The sequence below is a fragment of the Giraffa tippelskirchi genome, chromosome 8 (genome assembly GCF_054371585.1).
Source record: "Giraffa tippelskirchi isolate mGirTip1 chromosome 8, T2T-mGirTip1v1.2.pri, whole genome shotgun sequence".
Taxonomy (NCBI): domain Eukaryota; kingdom Metazoa; phylum Chordata; class Mammalia; order Artiodactyla; family Giraffidae; genus Giraffa; species Giraffa tippelskirchi.
The window spans coordinates 146,459,886-146,474,679 of record NC_137282.1 but is presented as its reverse complement, the minus strand read 5'-3'; the positions used below and the strand labels follow the sequence as shown (position 1 = coordinate 146,474,679).

Genomic DNA, 14,794 nt, shown 5'->3' with positions numbered 1-14,794 from the left:
GATTTCAGCCAACTGCTGAGAAGGGAATCCTCCAGGAGGTGGTGGCCTGGGCTGGGAGAGATGCCCGTGGTCCTCACATCCTGGCTGCCCAATTCTGTCTTCAACCAGGGAAGGGCCTTCCTGCTTCCTGGAAACTCCAAGAGGGACCCTCTCCAGGAACATCTCAATGAGATATGATGCTCAAAAGGCCACCATTCGTTTCACATTTGGGATCTGAATGATGAACTCTGGGGCTGAGGGAGTCTAGATATTCTCTAGAGCTGTTAAAACTCCCAGTCATTCTCCTAAAATTGATCTGTTGTCAGGAAAATAAAAATTAATATATGCTACTAGTATTAAATGGTAACTCACTCCAGTATTCTTGCCTGGGAAATCCCATGGACAGAGAAGCCTGAGGAGTTACAATCCATGGGGTTGCAAAAACTGTCGGATATGACTTAGCAACTAAACAACAACTAGTATTAAAAAAATAAATGCCATTTGGTGGTGGTTTAGGGGCGTCCCTGGTAGTTCAGTTGGTAAAGAATCCGCCTGCAATGCAGGAGACCCAGGTTCAATCCCTGGGTTGGGAAGATCCCCCGGAGAAGGAAATGGCAACCCACTCCAGTATTCTTGCCTGGGGAATCCCATGGACAGAGGAGCCTGGTGGGCTACAGTCCTTGGGGTCACAAATGGTCAGACACAACTCAGCAACTAAACAACAACTAGTATTAAAAAATCAATGTCATTTGCATAATGATTATCTACTGATCCTGTGATAGGGCAGGATAAAAAAAAAAAGATAGGCTATTTTAAATAGAATGTTGGCTTAAGAGACTGTCTCTGAAACTAACCCAACTTCCCTGAAAAGGTACTTACTTTTAGAATATCATCCAGGTGCATGACTTCTTGGTTCAGATCCTGAAACTCTTTATACTGCTCTTTGTGTGGTTCTAACGCAAGGAAAAGCCCATTAAAGGCGTCCTCTAGGCTTCCATCCAGGAAAGACCTACAGCCTTCCGACTCTGCACTGACCGAGCCCTCAGAGAGCAGCCTCTCTGTGGCCGCCGGCACCTCTGCCGAGGTGAGCCTCTTGACCAGCTGCTTCGTGATGTTTCCTTCAAAAGTGTCCAGCTCCACGGGCTTGAGTTCAGAGGCCTCTTGCAGAAGGGCCTCTTGCAGAAGGGCCTCTGAAACTCCCTTCTGCAGGAACAGGCGCTCCGGCCCGGCACCCCTGGCCGCTCGGCAGCCCTCGGGCTTCCCCGGCCCCTGGGTCTCTCCCTCGGGGTGGGGCCGGGGCTCTGAGCCTTCTCTCGAGGAGCTGCTGCAAGAGGCCGAGCTGGGGTCCTCCAAGCCCTCGTTCTGGGAGGACTGACTGCCTGGGGGCAGCTCTGCGGAGGTGATGGTGATTTCTGGATTTGCCGCACACGCGCCAGGGAGAGAGTCAGCTGGGCCAGGGGTGAGGGTGCAGTCCCCATTGGGCAGGTCGCTGAAGCTGAGGGACATTGGCATTTTCTCCTCGGCTGCCTTCCCGTTTTCAAAGATGTCATCAGGTAGATTTGACTGTGGATAAAAGGCAAATCATTATGATTTTGGAAACAAGGGATGCATTTGGCCTTGTTCATTTTCAGACAAAATGTAAGACAATTAAAATAAGAAACAGACCTTTCACGATATTAACACTGTATTTGATTGTGTGTGTGTGTCTACAGGCATGGCAAAACAAAACGAGCCTTTAAAAACTCTACTTCCATTGTTGAACCTACGTAAAAGTTCACTGTACCCGTCTCAGGTTTGACATTTTTGAAACGAAAAAGTTGGAGGCAGGGCAACGGTGCTCGTTTTCTGAATCCCAGGATCTCACAATATCTGGCAGCCATAGTTAAGAACACCACTGGGTTTTTTTTTTGGCATCGATCTTAAAGGGCTTTGCAGCATTCATGCTATTTCATTCAAAAGATGTGATGCTTTGTTCTGCTTCAGTTCTCATAAATTATTTTTTGAAAATCTCTACCCACAAATCCCAAGCCCTGGAAAATGTTTTATTAATTCAGTAACCATGCCACAAATAATTCAAGGCCAGAAATATGTTTGCAGAGCTTCTATAAAAAGAGGAGAAAAAGACTGATGAACTAAATAACTGTGTTCCAGGGCTGCAAACCCCAGAGCTCCCAGGGTGTCTGGAAGCCCCAGGTGCTCTGCCGGATAGCCCCAGCTCTGTGATCCATGAAGCAGAACTCAGAAGACAGAGGTCAGAAATACCCAGGTAACCAAGATAATTCATTTATGCAGGCATTAACAATCTCCAAGTCATCTTTCCTGACACTGCGGTCTGCATAGTGTTGAAGTGCCAAACACTGTTCAGTGGGAAAAGTTTTCTAGTTATTTGAGATCGACTCCTTCAAATTGAATACTTTCTCTTGGAGTCCAGATTTGATTGTTTAAGTAAATATAAGTACCTAGTTTAATTTCATATAAAACAATGAGGGACTTTCCTGGTGGTGCAGTGGTTAGGACTTTGTGCTTCCACAGCAAGGGGCACAGGTTCAATCCCTAGTCGGGGAACTAAGATCCCACATGCCATGTGGTGTTGCCAAAAAATAAAAAGATCTAAAACCAACAACAACAATTGATCACGACAGTGCTAGGAATACACCCAGGAAACAAAAATGTTGCAGCAAGTGAAGTGGGGAGCAGAGAGAAAGAGGTTCCCTGTTCTCCTCCAGCAGTGTCCTTGGTCACAACACCTGCAGTTTCAACCCAAACTCTCCACTCTCGTCTGGTTGGAACCTCAGGATGTGTCACTGGGACCCTCAAGTGACCTCTGCAGGCTCCATTTCTTTGTGTCTAAAATGGAGAATGTTTTCCTGGATTAGTGATGACTGAAAAGTGCTCCCCAGAGTCCGGGGGGCGGGGCGGGGTGGGGAGGGGGTGGAGGGAGCTGCAGGGACCGTGGAGGGGGGGTTGCCGCTGCTCCCCCTACTACCTCCAGCTCCTTTACTTCAGTTTCCTTCCTCCTCTATCTGTACCCCCCTCTCATCCCCCCCAAACAGGCTGTATGCCTCCAGGGAGAGATGAAAGAGGAAGCTTCTGGGGAGAGATGGCGGAAGGCTGAGTCCCGCTCCCGGCCCTTCCTCCGTGGGGTCCCCTGAGCATCTCACAGAATCCCCGGTCCTCTGAGCTGTCCATCCCAGCCTCAACTCGCCTTCAGAACACACATTCCCAGCAGCTCAGAGAGAGGCAGAGGCCCTGGCTAAGTAAGGGGGTGGGGGTTGGGTGATCTCGATTCTTATTTAAATTCCAAACTCCACTTCAGCCATTTCTCAGCAGCCTCACATTCCCAAGCCCATATTTGCTTGGACTTCAGCAGCAAAGGTCGGGTTAGACTGAGCTGCCTGCTGAAGGGGCTTGTACCGGCTGCCAAGGGGCCGAGCCTACAAACAGGCACACGAGGGCCAGCATGTTGTAACTGACAAGTGATGTGTGGGCTGGAGCAAGCAGGTGGCTGCGGCCTGGGAGAGAGACAACCTGGAACTCAGCCCTAGAAGACAGAGAAGAAAGGAAGGAGGGGGAGGAAGTGGGTTCTAGAAGGAATAACAGTCTGTGGGAGATCCTGAAAGGGAGGGTGCATGGGGAAGGGGGGCGTTGGGCAGAGAACGAAGCCTGGAGAGATGAGAGGTGGGCCTGGAGAACTGGGCCAGAAGGGAACTGGCTGCTCTGAGGAGTCTGTGTTCAACTTCAAAAGGCTTTATGAACACAGTTCAGAAGGCTATAGGAAGCCATCACATTTTTTTTCTAATCTTGCTCTTGTTTAAATGATGGGACTAAAATCGCTGCCAACTCCCTCCCCAGCCCTCCGGCTTGCACTGTATGAGCACGAATATACACTCGGCGTTGGTAGTTACTCTATCAGCTGGTGCCTGCTTTATCTTTCCCATACCGTCTTCCCACTTCGCTTGGAAACTTTATCGGAGTTTAGCCTCATCCATTTTACCTGTGTGTTTTTTTTTTTAATTCAATGAATAAGAAATTATTATTATTATTATTAACCAGAAGACTTTTAACCCTTTCCTTTCTGGACATTCAAAGATTACTTTACATGTCTGTAACGGTCAGAACATTCCATGTATGTATGTACATATGTGAATGTGTATTCTCCTGTGACATAAAGGGCAACACATATCATGTAGGTAACTTATTACATCTTTGACTGAAAATTAAAGAGTCTCTTTTACTATGACAGTATAAAATGCACTAAGGCTAAGAACCTCTTTCAATAAAAAGAGCTCTCGGAATATCGGTTTAAATCTTTCTGACTTCCTCAAATGCCAGTTTTTGAAGGCTACAACTGTAAAGATCGACATTAGTGATACATTAGCTTAATTTGTGAATGAGAACCTTCATGGGTAACTTCATGACTTCATGTGTAACTGTGTTTTTTTAAATGACAATCTTGTTACCATGGATATCTTTGCCACAGTGGAGAAAAGTCACAGCACAAAAGCAGTGATCATGGGAAGGGAAGGACAAACGGCCTCTTTCACCAAGGTGCATGCAAGCCCAAATTTCCCACCCTGGGGACAGGAGACCTGTAACCGTTAGCCAGTGAGCATGAGAGTGAAGATAAAACAAGAGGCATGCCAAAGCATACATGCCACCAGCCCCCAAAGGCAAGCACGTCACACCCGGGCAGGCCACCCACACTCACATAAAACTCTAGCACGGCCTTGGGTCTCAGCCTGAGGGAGGGCAGGTCACTGAAAGAGCGGCTGCGGTGCAGCTTGGCAAAGAAAGAGTCTTGCAAGGCACTCAAGACAGACAGCCTTGGCTTGTCTGGTGAAGGATGCAACCATCTCTTCAGAAGTCAAAGCAAGACGGGGAGTTAGTGGAAAGCAGCAGGTTACTAGGTTTCTGTCAGCTCTTAAGCAAGCGTTTCTGATGAAAACGAGGGGCCCTTATTTACATCTACTTCTTTAAAAGGCTGATCTCAAAGAACGGATGGAAAAGTTGACATGCGTTGATCGAAGTAACAGGTAAGTGGGGGGAGAGCAGAGCAGGGACAGAGCGGGTTGGCCACCTGGGCGCCAGTGGCCACGGGCATCTAGGCACGTGCTTTTCTTAGTCACCACTGGGTTAGGGTGAACTTGAAGAGGATATCACAGTCGGCCCTCCCTTCTGTATCCAAGGGTTATGCATCCATGGAAAAGAAATTCCAGAAAGTTCCAAAAAGGAAAACTTCAATTTGCCAATTTGCTGTCAACTAGTACTTACACTGTATTTACAACTATTTATGTGTCATTTGCATTACATTAAGTATCATAGGTAATCTGGAGATGATCTAGCCGGAGGATGTGAAGGTTATGTGCAAACACTGCCATTTCATATAAAGGACTGATTGGAGCATCCTCGGATTTTGCTATCAAAGGGGAGTTCCCAGAACAAACCCCCGAGGAGACAGAGGGATGACTGCATTAGGAATTATAGACTCCCTAACACTGTACGTTAAGCATTTCAGAGGCTGGATGAAAGCACTGCCTCAGGTTCATCATCTCTCCTCCAGAAAGCACACAGAACTTACGAAGAAGGAGTGATCTTTGAAGGTGGGCGTTTCCGGGGTACCCTGGCTGTACATGGACATTCTTCTCTGGAGGGCGGCCACCTTGTTCCCAGTGCCCGAGGATGGGGTCATGTCCTCCACGTCAAACGGACTGCAAAACAACAGGACCCCATGAACGCATGCTTGTTAAAATCACCCATCATCACCGGACTGCAGGCCAAGAAAGCACCTCATTATACTAACGTAAACTCGAGCCAGTGGGAACTGGGCTTGTTTGTTGTTCAGTCACTAAGTCACGTCTGACTCTGTGACCCCTTGGACTGTAGTCGGCGAGGCTCCTCTGTCCAGGCAAGAATACTGGAGTAGGCTGCCATTCCCTTCTCCAGGAATTTTCCCAACCCAGGGATAGAACCCGTGTCTCCTGTGTTGACAGGCAGACTCTTTACCACTGAGCCACCAGGGAAGCTGGAGAGCTGGGCTGGTTTTGGCCAAATTGGTCTGTCATCAAACAAACCATGATTTTTAAAAAGTGGAGCAGAAAGAGAAGTCTAGACTCACCCAAGGGACCACAGATTATCATCACAGCTTTAAGCACAATTTATGTGCACACCTGGATACCAGTTAAATCTGCTTCTTCATTCATATTAGAGACATAAACATAAAGAATCTGCCTGTGATGCAGGTGCCACAGGAGATGTGGGTTTGATCTCTGGGTCAGGAAGATCCCCTGGAGGAGGGCACATCAACCCACTCCAGTATTCTTGCCTGGAGAATCCCAGGGATAGAGGAGCCTGGGGGGTTACAGTCCACAGGGTTGCAAAGAGCTGGACATGAATGAAGTGACTTAGCACAACACAAGATATTGAAGAAGTCTGTAAAAATTCCTGGAGCTTTGCAAGGACAGACCCTTTAATGACATGGGAGAGTAATAGATTACTGTTTGGTTCTGCAGAAAACACTCCTGTTCATTTCAGTTCACCCAGAGCCTTCTGTGTGATTGAGAGGACAACAGTCTGTTCACAATGATGCCATTTGCCATCCCCCTATGGGTTCATCCAGCAGGAGCTTGCATTTGAGATGTCAGTCGTTACAAATTATGAGGAGACACGGGCTGGGCAAATCGTGTGGACACTGTTCTGGTGACAAGCCTACACGTCTTTGCTGCTTCCATGCCTGACCCTCTATATCGTAAAGGGGCCCGGATGTTAATATTCGACAGGCCCTCGTTACTTGGTAACAGGGGCATAAGATCAACTGTTGTGAGCAACCAGTGTTTCATAACTTATCAAGACCTTTCTCATGGGATGACTTCAGAAAACCACTTTTTATCTGGAGGATAATTGCTTTACAATGTTGTGTTGGTTTTGGCCATACAACAATGTGTATCAGCCATTAAGCATACATATGTCCCCTTCCTCTTGAGCCTCCCGGCCACCCCTGACCCCTCTTAGCAGAAAACTACTTTTAAGTTCCTTACTTTGACAAAAGATTTCTCTTGCCCTTCGGAAATATTCTATTTCAGCATTTAGAGTGTGGAGAGACTAAAGATATCCAAAGCTTTCCAAAGCAGTGTATGATGTCTGAGATAAAGAGGGTTAAACAATTAAGACACCACAGCAAGCATCAGGATCTTACTGCAGACAAAATATCTCACACTGTACTGCTTCTTTCCTTCACATTAGTTGACTTGAGAGTTACATTTCTTTATATACGTTCAAGGGTTGAGAATGAGGGACGGAGGCAGAATAAAATGTTTAAAAATAGAAAGTCAAAGAGGAGAGTAGTGATATGATATTAACATGTGTGAACACCTAGCAACCCTGTAAAAGAGATTCCTGGCCCTGTGGTGGGGCCTGAGAGTCAGCGTTCATGCCAAGCTCCTTGGTGATTCTGATGGTCCACGTGCCACACCGGGAATAGCATGAGCCTGTGACACATATTTTTACTGAGATGATATAAAAAAGGGCAACTTACTACCAGGTGATTTCCAGGTTGAGTTTGATGGTGCCAAGGTCATTGATGTCCACAGCCACCACCTGAGGTCGGGCTGCAAACAGCTCTTTGGTCTCACAGGTCACGCTGCCAACCAGGAGGTGAGTTGCCAGCCCTTTGAGTTCTGTGACCTGGTGAGAGAGGGAAGGGAGAAAGGCCTGTAGGACAGCGCTGGACGAAGGCACCCTCTCTCCTTTGTTTTCCTTGGCCGGGGCAGGCATTTCAGAGTCATCTCTGAAGCTGGAGGTGGGTGTTTCCCAAGCCCATCTCACATTTACACTGCTCGCTCTGACACGAGGGTGGGTCCAGTGATGTGCTTGTGGCACAGACAGCGGTCTGGGGGGTGGACGGGCAGCAGGCAGAGGTCTCGGGGACAGGTCTCCATGACAGACCATTCAGCTGTGGCAGCAGCAGTGCCGATACCGTACCTTGATGGAAATGAACCCGACGATCAGCGGCAGGAACACCGTTTCTTCTCCATCCCAGCTCTGTTTGCCGTTTACCTCTATCCTGCCTTTCAGTTTCCACCTCTGTCGGCCATACTTCATGAAAATCTGCGGAGAAGACACCAAAGGGTCCTCAGGTTCCACTGCCCTCACCCGCCTTTCCCTCCAGCATCCTCGCGCCACATCCTGACTGTCGCTTCTTCCCAATTCTCGGGGTGGGGGTGGGTGGAGCAGAGGACCAGTGGGGAAAGACTTTCAAAAGGGAGTAAGTTCTGCTTCTCTAGGACTGGGTGCGAAGGGCTTCCTTTAAAAAAAGGTTATTGTATCAAGCCCTTGAGCTCACTCAGGTCAACCAGCTCTTTCTCTCCTTAGCTCTGCTTCAGCAGAACAACCACTGGATTAATTCTGCACACTCCCCAGCCCCTTCAGAGAGACAAGGAACCAACAGCTAAAATCTATTCAGCGGCCAGAGGCAAGAAATAAGACAACCTCCTTCTGGGAAAGGGAGATGGAGCTGGACAAGGATTTTGAAACCTGACACACTCTGGGGAGAGGGTGTGCAGACTCCCCTCGGTCAGACAGCTCGGTTAGAGGAAGATACAATCCCCCAACCTCCCACCGAGATGAACGATCAGAGAAGGTCCTGGAGGTGACGGTTAGATGAAACAATTATGGGGATTTCCTTTTGAAGAGGAAAAAGATAAAAAGCTTTTTTTTACTTTATGGAGTATACTTTTTATAAAGAAAGATCTAGATTTCACTATTCTTCAATCCTGATACTTACAAGAAGTCATAATCCTGGTTTGGATCTTGGGTCAGGAAAAAAGCTGCTCTCGAGTACAATATTGGGACATGGAAAAACATGACTGTAGATCTCAAATCTAACGACACGAGCTAAGGAATCAATGCTAAGTCTGCTCATGTCAAGAACTGGACAACGTTTATATGAGAGAATGTCTTCCTGTATTCAGGAAAATAATTTACGGGGGAAGGGTCATGACATCTGTGCGTTAATCTACAATGGTTCAGCAAAATAACAACAACATTAATAATAATAAAGCAAATGTGGCATAATGTTATAAATTAGTGTCTAGATGACCCATATATGAGAGGTCTTATACTAACCTCTAAACTTTCTTATGGGCCCAAATTTCTTTTTCAAAATAAAAAAAACAGCAAATAAAAAGACAATTGAAGCAGCAAAATAATGACAACTGACTCTTGTCTCTCAAATCCAACACCCAGACTGACACCATACTTACTTCATATTGATCTCCAGGACAGAGGCGAGCAAAGCCAGCCAGACCTGTAAGCAAGCAGTTGGGATCAGAGACACAGAGTCGATTTCCCCTCTTTACAAACCCTCACTGGCACATTTATAAAACTCAAAGTGTCGGGCCTTTGTGAAAACTCATTACTATCTTCTGGGGACCATCTGTGGGCACAGCTACTGTTGGGAATTCCATCTATCACAGCGAGAGAGGACATTCCTTGCTGGGATGATGGGAGAGGTGCTTGCCAGGCAGATAAGGCTGTTTCTTCTATGAAGAGCCCCGTTAAGTTGTGAGACTGTGAGACAGATGAATCTGCTTTCCACCAGTTCCATGGGCGATGCCAGGGTTAAGATAGAGAAGGTCCATGGAGGTGTCAAAAAGCACCTGCTGTTACCACTCTCTGTCAGTAGATGGCAGCAACTCATCGGTCCCTCACACCTCTCCACCCACAGAAGCACTCCATTGAGGACCAGTTTCTACTAACAAGTAGAACATTAACAAGCCTCTTAAAAAGATTTACTGAAATAAGAGCAGAACTAAAGTAGCCAATTTTTGCTAATAGCTTTCTGGAGGATTAGTCTTTTATTTTTAGTACTTCTGAAGCAAAGCACAATCAACTTGTTTTTATAAATCCAAATTGGTTGGATATGCCGATTCTAATAAAATCCTAAGAACACTCTAAAAACCTGTACAGACTATTCAGAATTCATCTACTGCCTGTTTACCTACCTGTGCAATTACAGTGGAGGCTTGGTTAAAAAAGAAAACAAAACAAAAAACCCCTAAAAAACTGATCTGCTATCCCTGCTGGATAAAGGAGAGTAAAGGTGAAAATCCTTTGAAGGCTTTCTTTTTTTCCTTTCAAAATCACCAGAAATTTTGTATTGGAAGAACTTACCCAAATAGGAGAAAGCTACTTGGTACAGATGTTTTTGAGCTTCTCAGCTCATGTTATTAAAGTGAAATATTTTTGGAATTGCTTGTAGTTGCATCACACTGATACTGTGATTATCACCATGACGTGGCATCTGGCAGCAGGTAGGTGAAAACAGGCCTGGGGCTATGCTATGCTTCTTCAAGTCCTATCTGCTTATGTAAGCCATTACGGCACTGACGGCTTAACTGAAATAGTGACATTTACTGCCTAGTGAGTATCCTTTCCACCTGGCCAGGTTTCTTTCAGCCTCTGGTCTGAGGCCTGTTTGGACTTTCAGCTGGGGAAAGCTTCATGTCCCTCAGTGGTCTGGGGATGACTGCGGCACTGCCTACAGAGCTTTCATGATGGCCACTCCAAAACCCACCACGGGGGTCAGCACCAGGGATGGACATGGAGGGTGGGGGGCTGATGATGGCCACTCCAAAACCCATCACGGGGATCAGCACCAGGGATGGACGTGGGAGACGGGGGGCTGATGATGGCCACTCCAAAACCTACCACGGGGGTCAGCGCCAGGGACGGACATGGGGGATGGGGGGCTGATGATGGCCACTCCAAAACCTACCATGGGGGTCAGCACCAGGGACGGACATGGGAGGTGGGAGGCTGAGGGGCCTTTTATCTCCACGGTGCGTCTTCCTGCCTCTTGTAATTGCTTTACTGTCAACGCGACTGACTGATGAAACAGCTCTCCCACGGCCTCCTTCAGAAGCCCCAGATACTACAGTGAGCAGTCGCCCACCCTGTTCTTCCTTTGCTCAAGGGCCATTCTGCCAGAAGAACACCTCCCTTTATTTCTAGTTCTACGAGGATCTTCTTTTCCAAAGATAAAAAGGATCACATATGTTGGCTGGCAGCATGTACACAGAGAAAAGACCGGTTGGAAATTCATGACAATTTTAACAAAGTTTAGCACTGGGGGGAGCCATGCTGAAGCTAAGGAAGCCACACTTTCTACTCCAAGGAAAACAGCCAAACAGCTGAATAGCTGGGAGCTCCCATTATAGGCCTGATGGATTTATGCTGAGACATAAATAATACAGATTTACTGGCTCCCTTGTAGATGTCCCCTCTCCTGGGCTAGACCTGTCCTGAAAGCTGCAAGGGCCAGGACAGACTTTTGGACATACACACTGCCTGGAACTTAATTTGAAGTAGGTAATAACTGGGAGAAGAAGTTGTTTTCGGTAACGGACCAGATCTTTTCATGTGCATGTTGGTGGATGGCTCTGCACCCTCCCTCTTTAGCCTGGCACTGGAGCCTCTTTAAAATCTGGCACCAAGAAGCCCCACAACTCTCCTCCAAAGGTCCTTTCCCGCTTGCTCAGTCGCTCAGCCATGTCCAACTCTGTGCGACCCTACAGACTGTCACCTGCCAGGCTTCTCTGTCTATAGGATTCTCCAGGCAAGAATACTGAAGTGGGTTGCCATAGCCTCCTCCAGGGGAATCTTCCTGACTGAGGAATCAAACCTGAGTCTCCTATGCCTCCTGAATCGGAAGGCAGGTTCTTTACCACTAGTGCGGCGACCTGGGAAGCGCAAGGTCCTCTCATTCTAACGCAAAAGTTACATCCGGGAAGCCTTTCTCTTCCCTGATTCTGTCCGCCTTCTCACCCCTCCCCCCAGGCTTCTAAGCAATTGGCCACATTATTGGTTGGGCAGGTCGTTTATTCCACTGAATTAGACTGGACTGGCTCATGCATCCATTTTCTCCCGTAGGTTGTGTGGAAGTCAAGGCCAGGGACTGTTTACCAAGATGCAGCTGGCCAACAGCAGGAGTTCAGCGAACACTTGATCAGTTGCTTTTACCACCATCACCTACCCCACCCCCGCCAAAAGTCCCACAGAATGATTTTGTTGTCTTGTGTTGGGGTGGGGTGAAAAGGGAAGTGGGGAAGGGTGTGGCAGGAAGAAGCTGAGTTACCAGGTCTGAGAATATTATGAAAGATCCTCAGTTTACGTCACTATGTATTTTGGGAGCGGTAATTTTTTCTCACCAGAATTAATTATGGATAAAGTAGCTAACCGCAAAGATGCAAGATTTCTTGGCAGCGTGAGTGGCTGGCTTCCTTTTATCAAGAGAAAGGAAGATTTTCATGGCAATACTGCCCTTGAAAGGCTTCATAGAAATAGTTCAAGTTTTCATGTTAGATTAGGAAAGCAGAAGTGAGCTTGCAGGTTTGAGTGCTCCCTGAACCCAGATAGAAGCCAGGGAAGCCCATTGGGTAGGAGAGAACAAAGTCAAGGGTAGTGATGGAAGAGCAGGAGCCAGCAGAAAGTTCAGTCCGTCCATCACGATAACTCATTGTAATGCAGATTTGTTCTTCATCTGGGCAGCCAGGCCCCCGGGGATGGCAGGGTCCCTACAACGTCCTCACTGACCACCAGGCCTGAGGTTCAGATCTGGTGGGTGGGGCTCCCTTTTCTCCCACACCTCTCCTGGGATGCCTGTGTGCTGGGTGGAGGATGACCATCCCATATAAAAGAGAACATTCTTTGAGCAATCGTTTATCATATCTGTTCAACGTTGTTAGAACTTTCCACCTCAGGGACTTCCCTGATGGTCCAGTGGTTAAGGCTTTGCGCTTCTGTTCCAGGGAGCATGAGTTTGATCCCTGGTTGGGGAACTAAGATCCCACATGCCACGCACTGCAGCCAAAAAAAAAAAAAGTACTGTGTGACTTTGGGGTCAAGTCACTTAACTCCGTGCCCCATGGCAGAAATGGGGAAACTACCATCCCACCCCAAACTGGTGCATTTGATAACAGTGAGTGTCAGAAACAGGGGAAATACGGTATTGCCTGTGTTAACAGTGAGAAGATGGGCGTGACGGGAATTTCTCTCAGCTGTGAGACCCTGGACTGTGCTAGCCTGCATGGCTGGTGCTGAGAGAGTTGGAGGAAGGAGAGAGAAGTGTTTTCTGTGAAATGCTGACCCAGGACAGTGGTTTTCCAGAAGCAGGCTGCTGATGGAATCATCCTGAGGATGAAAAACACACACAATCCAGGCCCCGCCCTGACATGCTGAGAGGGGAGCAGGTCCCGAGTGGTTTTAGAATCACTGATTCAGGTGAGGATTCAAAATGGAGAGGATGGACCAAAAATCTGAAAAAGCACCAATGCCGCACCTCAGCAGTGAAGTAAGTGTTGAGACTTCATACTGAATAACAGACTGATTGGCAATAGGATTTGCTGGAGAGAAGAACAAAGCTGTGTGGGCAGCTGAGGGTCAAGGTTGTGTGGGCTGGCAGGTATACTCATACAGAGAAGCTCTACAGGCATCGAACTTGACAGAAAAATCTCTCTCCTGAGATAGGTGACTCATTGGAAAATGAAGCTCTCCTGTTGAACGCTTTTTTAAAAAAGCGCCCCTTTCCTACTCCCTTGATGGTAAAAAGTACGCAAGAGGGTGATTAAATCCCCACTAGCAACCCAGAGGTGCAGCTGCTAAGACACCTCAGCAAAGGAAAGGCACAGACACCAGCTGTTTTCCCCGCGGTGAGTGGGCGAATGGCCCAGACTCAGAAGGAAGAAGGACCTGCTGTTTGAGAGCCCTGCTGGTCGCTGGGCTGTTAGCCTGACACCTGAGGGATGCTCTGTTTTCTAACACTAGAGCTTCTTTTTGTTTTGAAGATGCGGTGCAAACTGACACTGCTTCTAGGGTAGAACTTTCTGGAGTCAATACCAGAAAGGTGATGGGAAAACGCACAGTCCTCTGGGAGCATTAACACTAAAAAGCATTTAAAAACAAAGAACTTGGTGGGTCATTTACAGGAAAGTAGAGCATAAAGGCGGAGAAGGCAATGGCACCCCACTCCACTACTCTTGCCTGGAAAATCCCATGGACGGAGGAGCCTGGTAGGCTGCAGTCCATGGGGTCACGAAGAGTTGGACACGACTGAGCAACTTCACTTTCACTTTTCCCTTTCACTTTTCCCTTTCACTTTCCCCTTTCACTTTTCACTTTCATGCATTGGAGAAGGAAATGGCAACCCACTCCAGTGTTCTTGCCTGGAGAATCCCAGGGACGGGGGAGCCTGGCGGGCTGCCGTCTATGGTGTCGCACAGAGTCGGACACGACTGAAGGGACTTAGCAGCAGCAGTAGCAGCAGCAGAGCATAAAGGAACAAACTTAATGACACCAAGAAGCCAAAAGACAAGTCTAGAACGTGGGATATTCTGTACAACAGTGGCTTCAACATAGTAAGTCAATGATAAGAAAAAAAACAAAACAAAACAGTGTGGTGTCTGTTTTAGATAAAAAGGAATCTAAAAAGAGATACTTGATGACCAATGATAATGTGTGGACCTAGTATGGATCTTGATTTGAACAAACCAACTATACAACTCATTTTTAAGATGACTGGGCCATTTGCCAATGGAATGGATTCATAACAAAGGCATGTTCATTTTATTAGAAGTGATAATACTTGGCATGTGGTGATGTAAGATGCCCTAATATTTTTTCCCCTGACAGCACCACACAGCTTGTGGGATCTTAGTTCCCTGAACAGGCATTGAACCTGGGCCCTCGGTGCTGAGTGCACAGAGTCCCAACCATTGGATTACCAGAGAGGTCCCAAGATGTCCCTGTTCTTTAAGAGAGGCAT

General features: G+C 47.3%; 1 protein-coding gene across 20 annotated transcripts in view; it reads right to left on the bottom strand.

Annotated features, from left to right (window-relative positions):
* The window catches only part of RIPOR2 (RHO family interacting cell polarization regulator 2), a 200,703-nt gene that overhangs the window by 18,036 nt on the left and 167,873 nt on the right, over nucleotides 1-14,794 (bottom strand). For 19 of the 20 annotated variants that reach the window (XR_014062770.1, XR_014062769.1, XR_014062771.1 and 16 more), the window contains 5 exons: nucleotides 9,237-9,280; nucleotides 7,957-8,082; nucleotides 7,511-7,659; nucleotides 5,558-5,687; nucleotides 859-1,542 (listed from right to left, as the gene is read on the bottom strand). Coding sequence is in view for 17 of the 20 variants with exons in the window: in XM_081522154.1 (XP_081378280.1) it covers nucleotides 859-1,542; nucleotides 5,558-5,687; nucleotides 7,511-7,659; nucleotides 7,957-8,082; nucleotides 9,237-9,280 (1,133 nt within the window). In the remaining 3 variants the exon portion in view is untranslated. Of the gene's footprint in view, nucleotides 1-858; nucleotides 1,543-4,687; nucleotides 4,835-5,557; nucleotides 5,688-7,510; nucleotides 7,660-7,956; nucleotides 8,083-9,236; nucleotides 9,281-14,794 lie in introns of all 20 variants that reach the window. The other variant, XM_081522148.1, reaches the window with a different exon arrangement.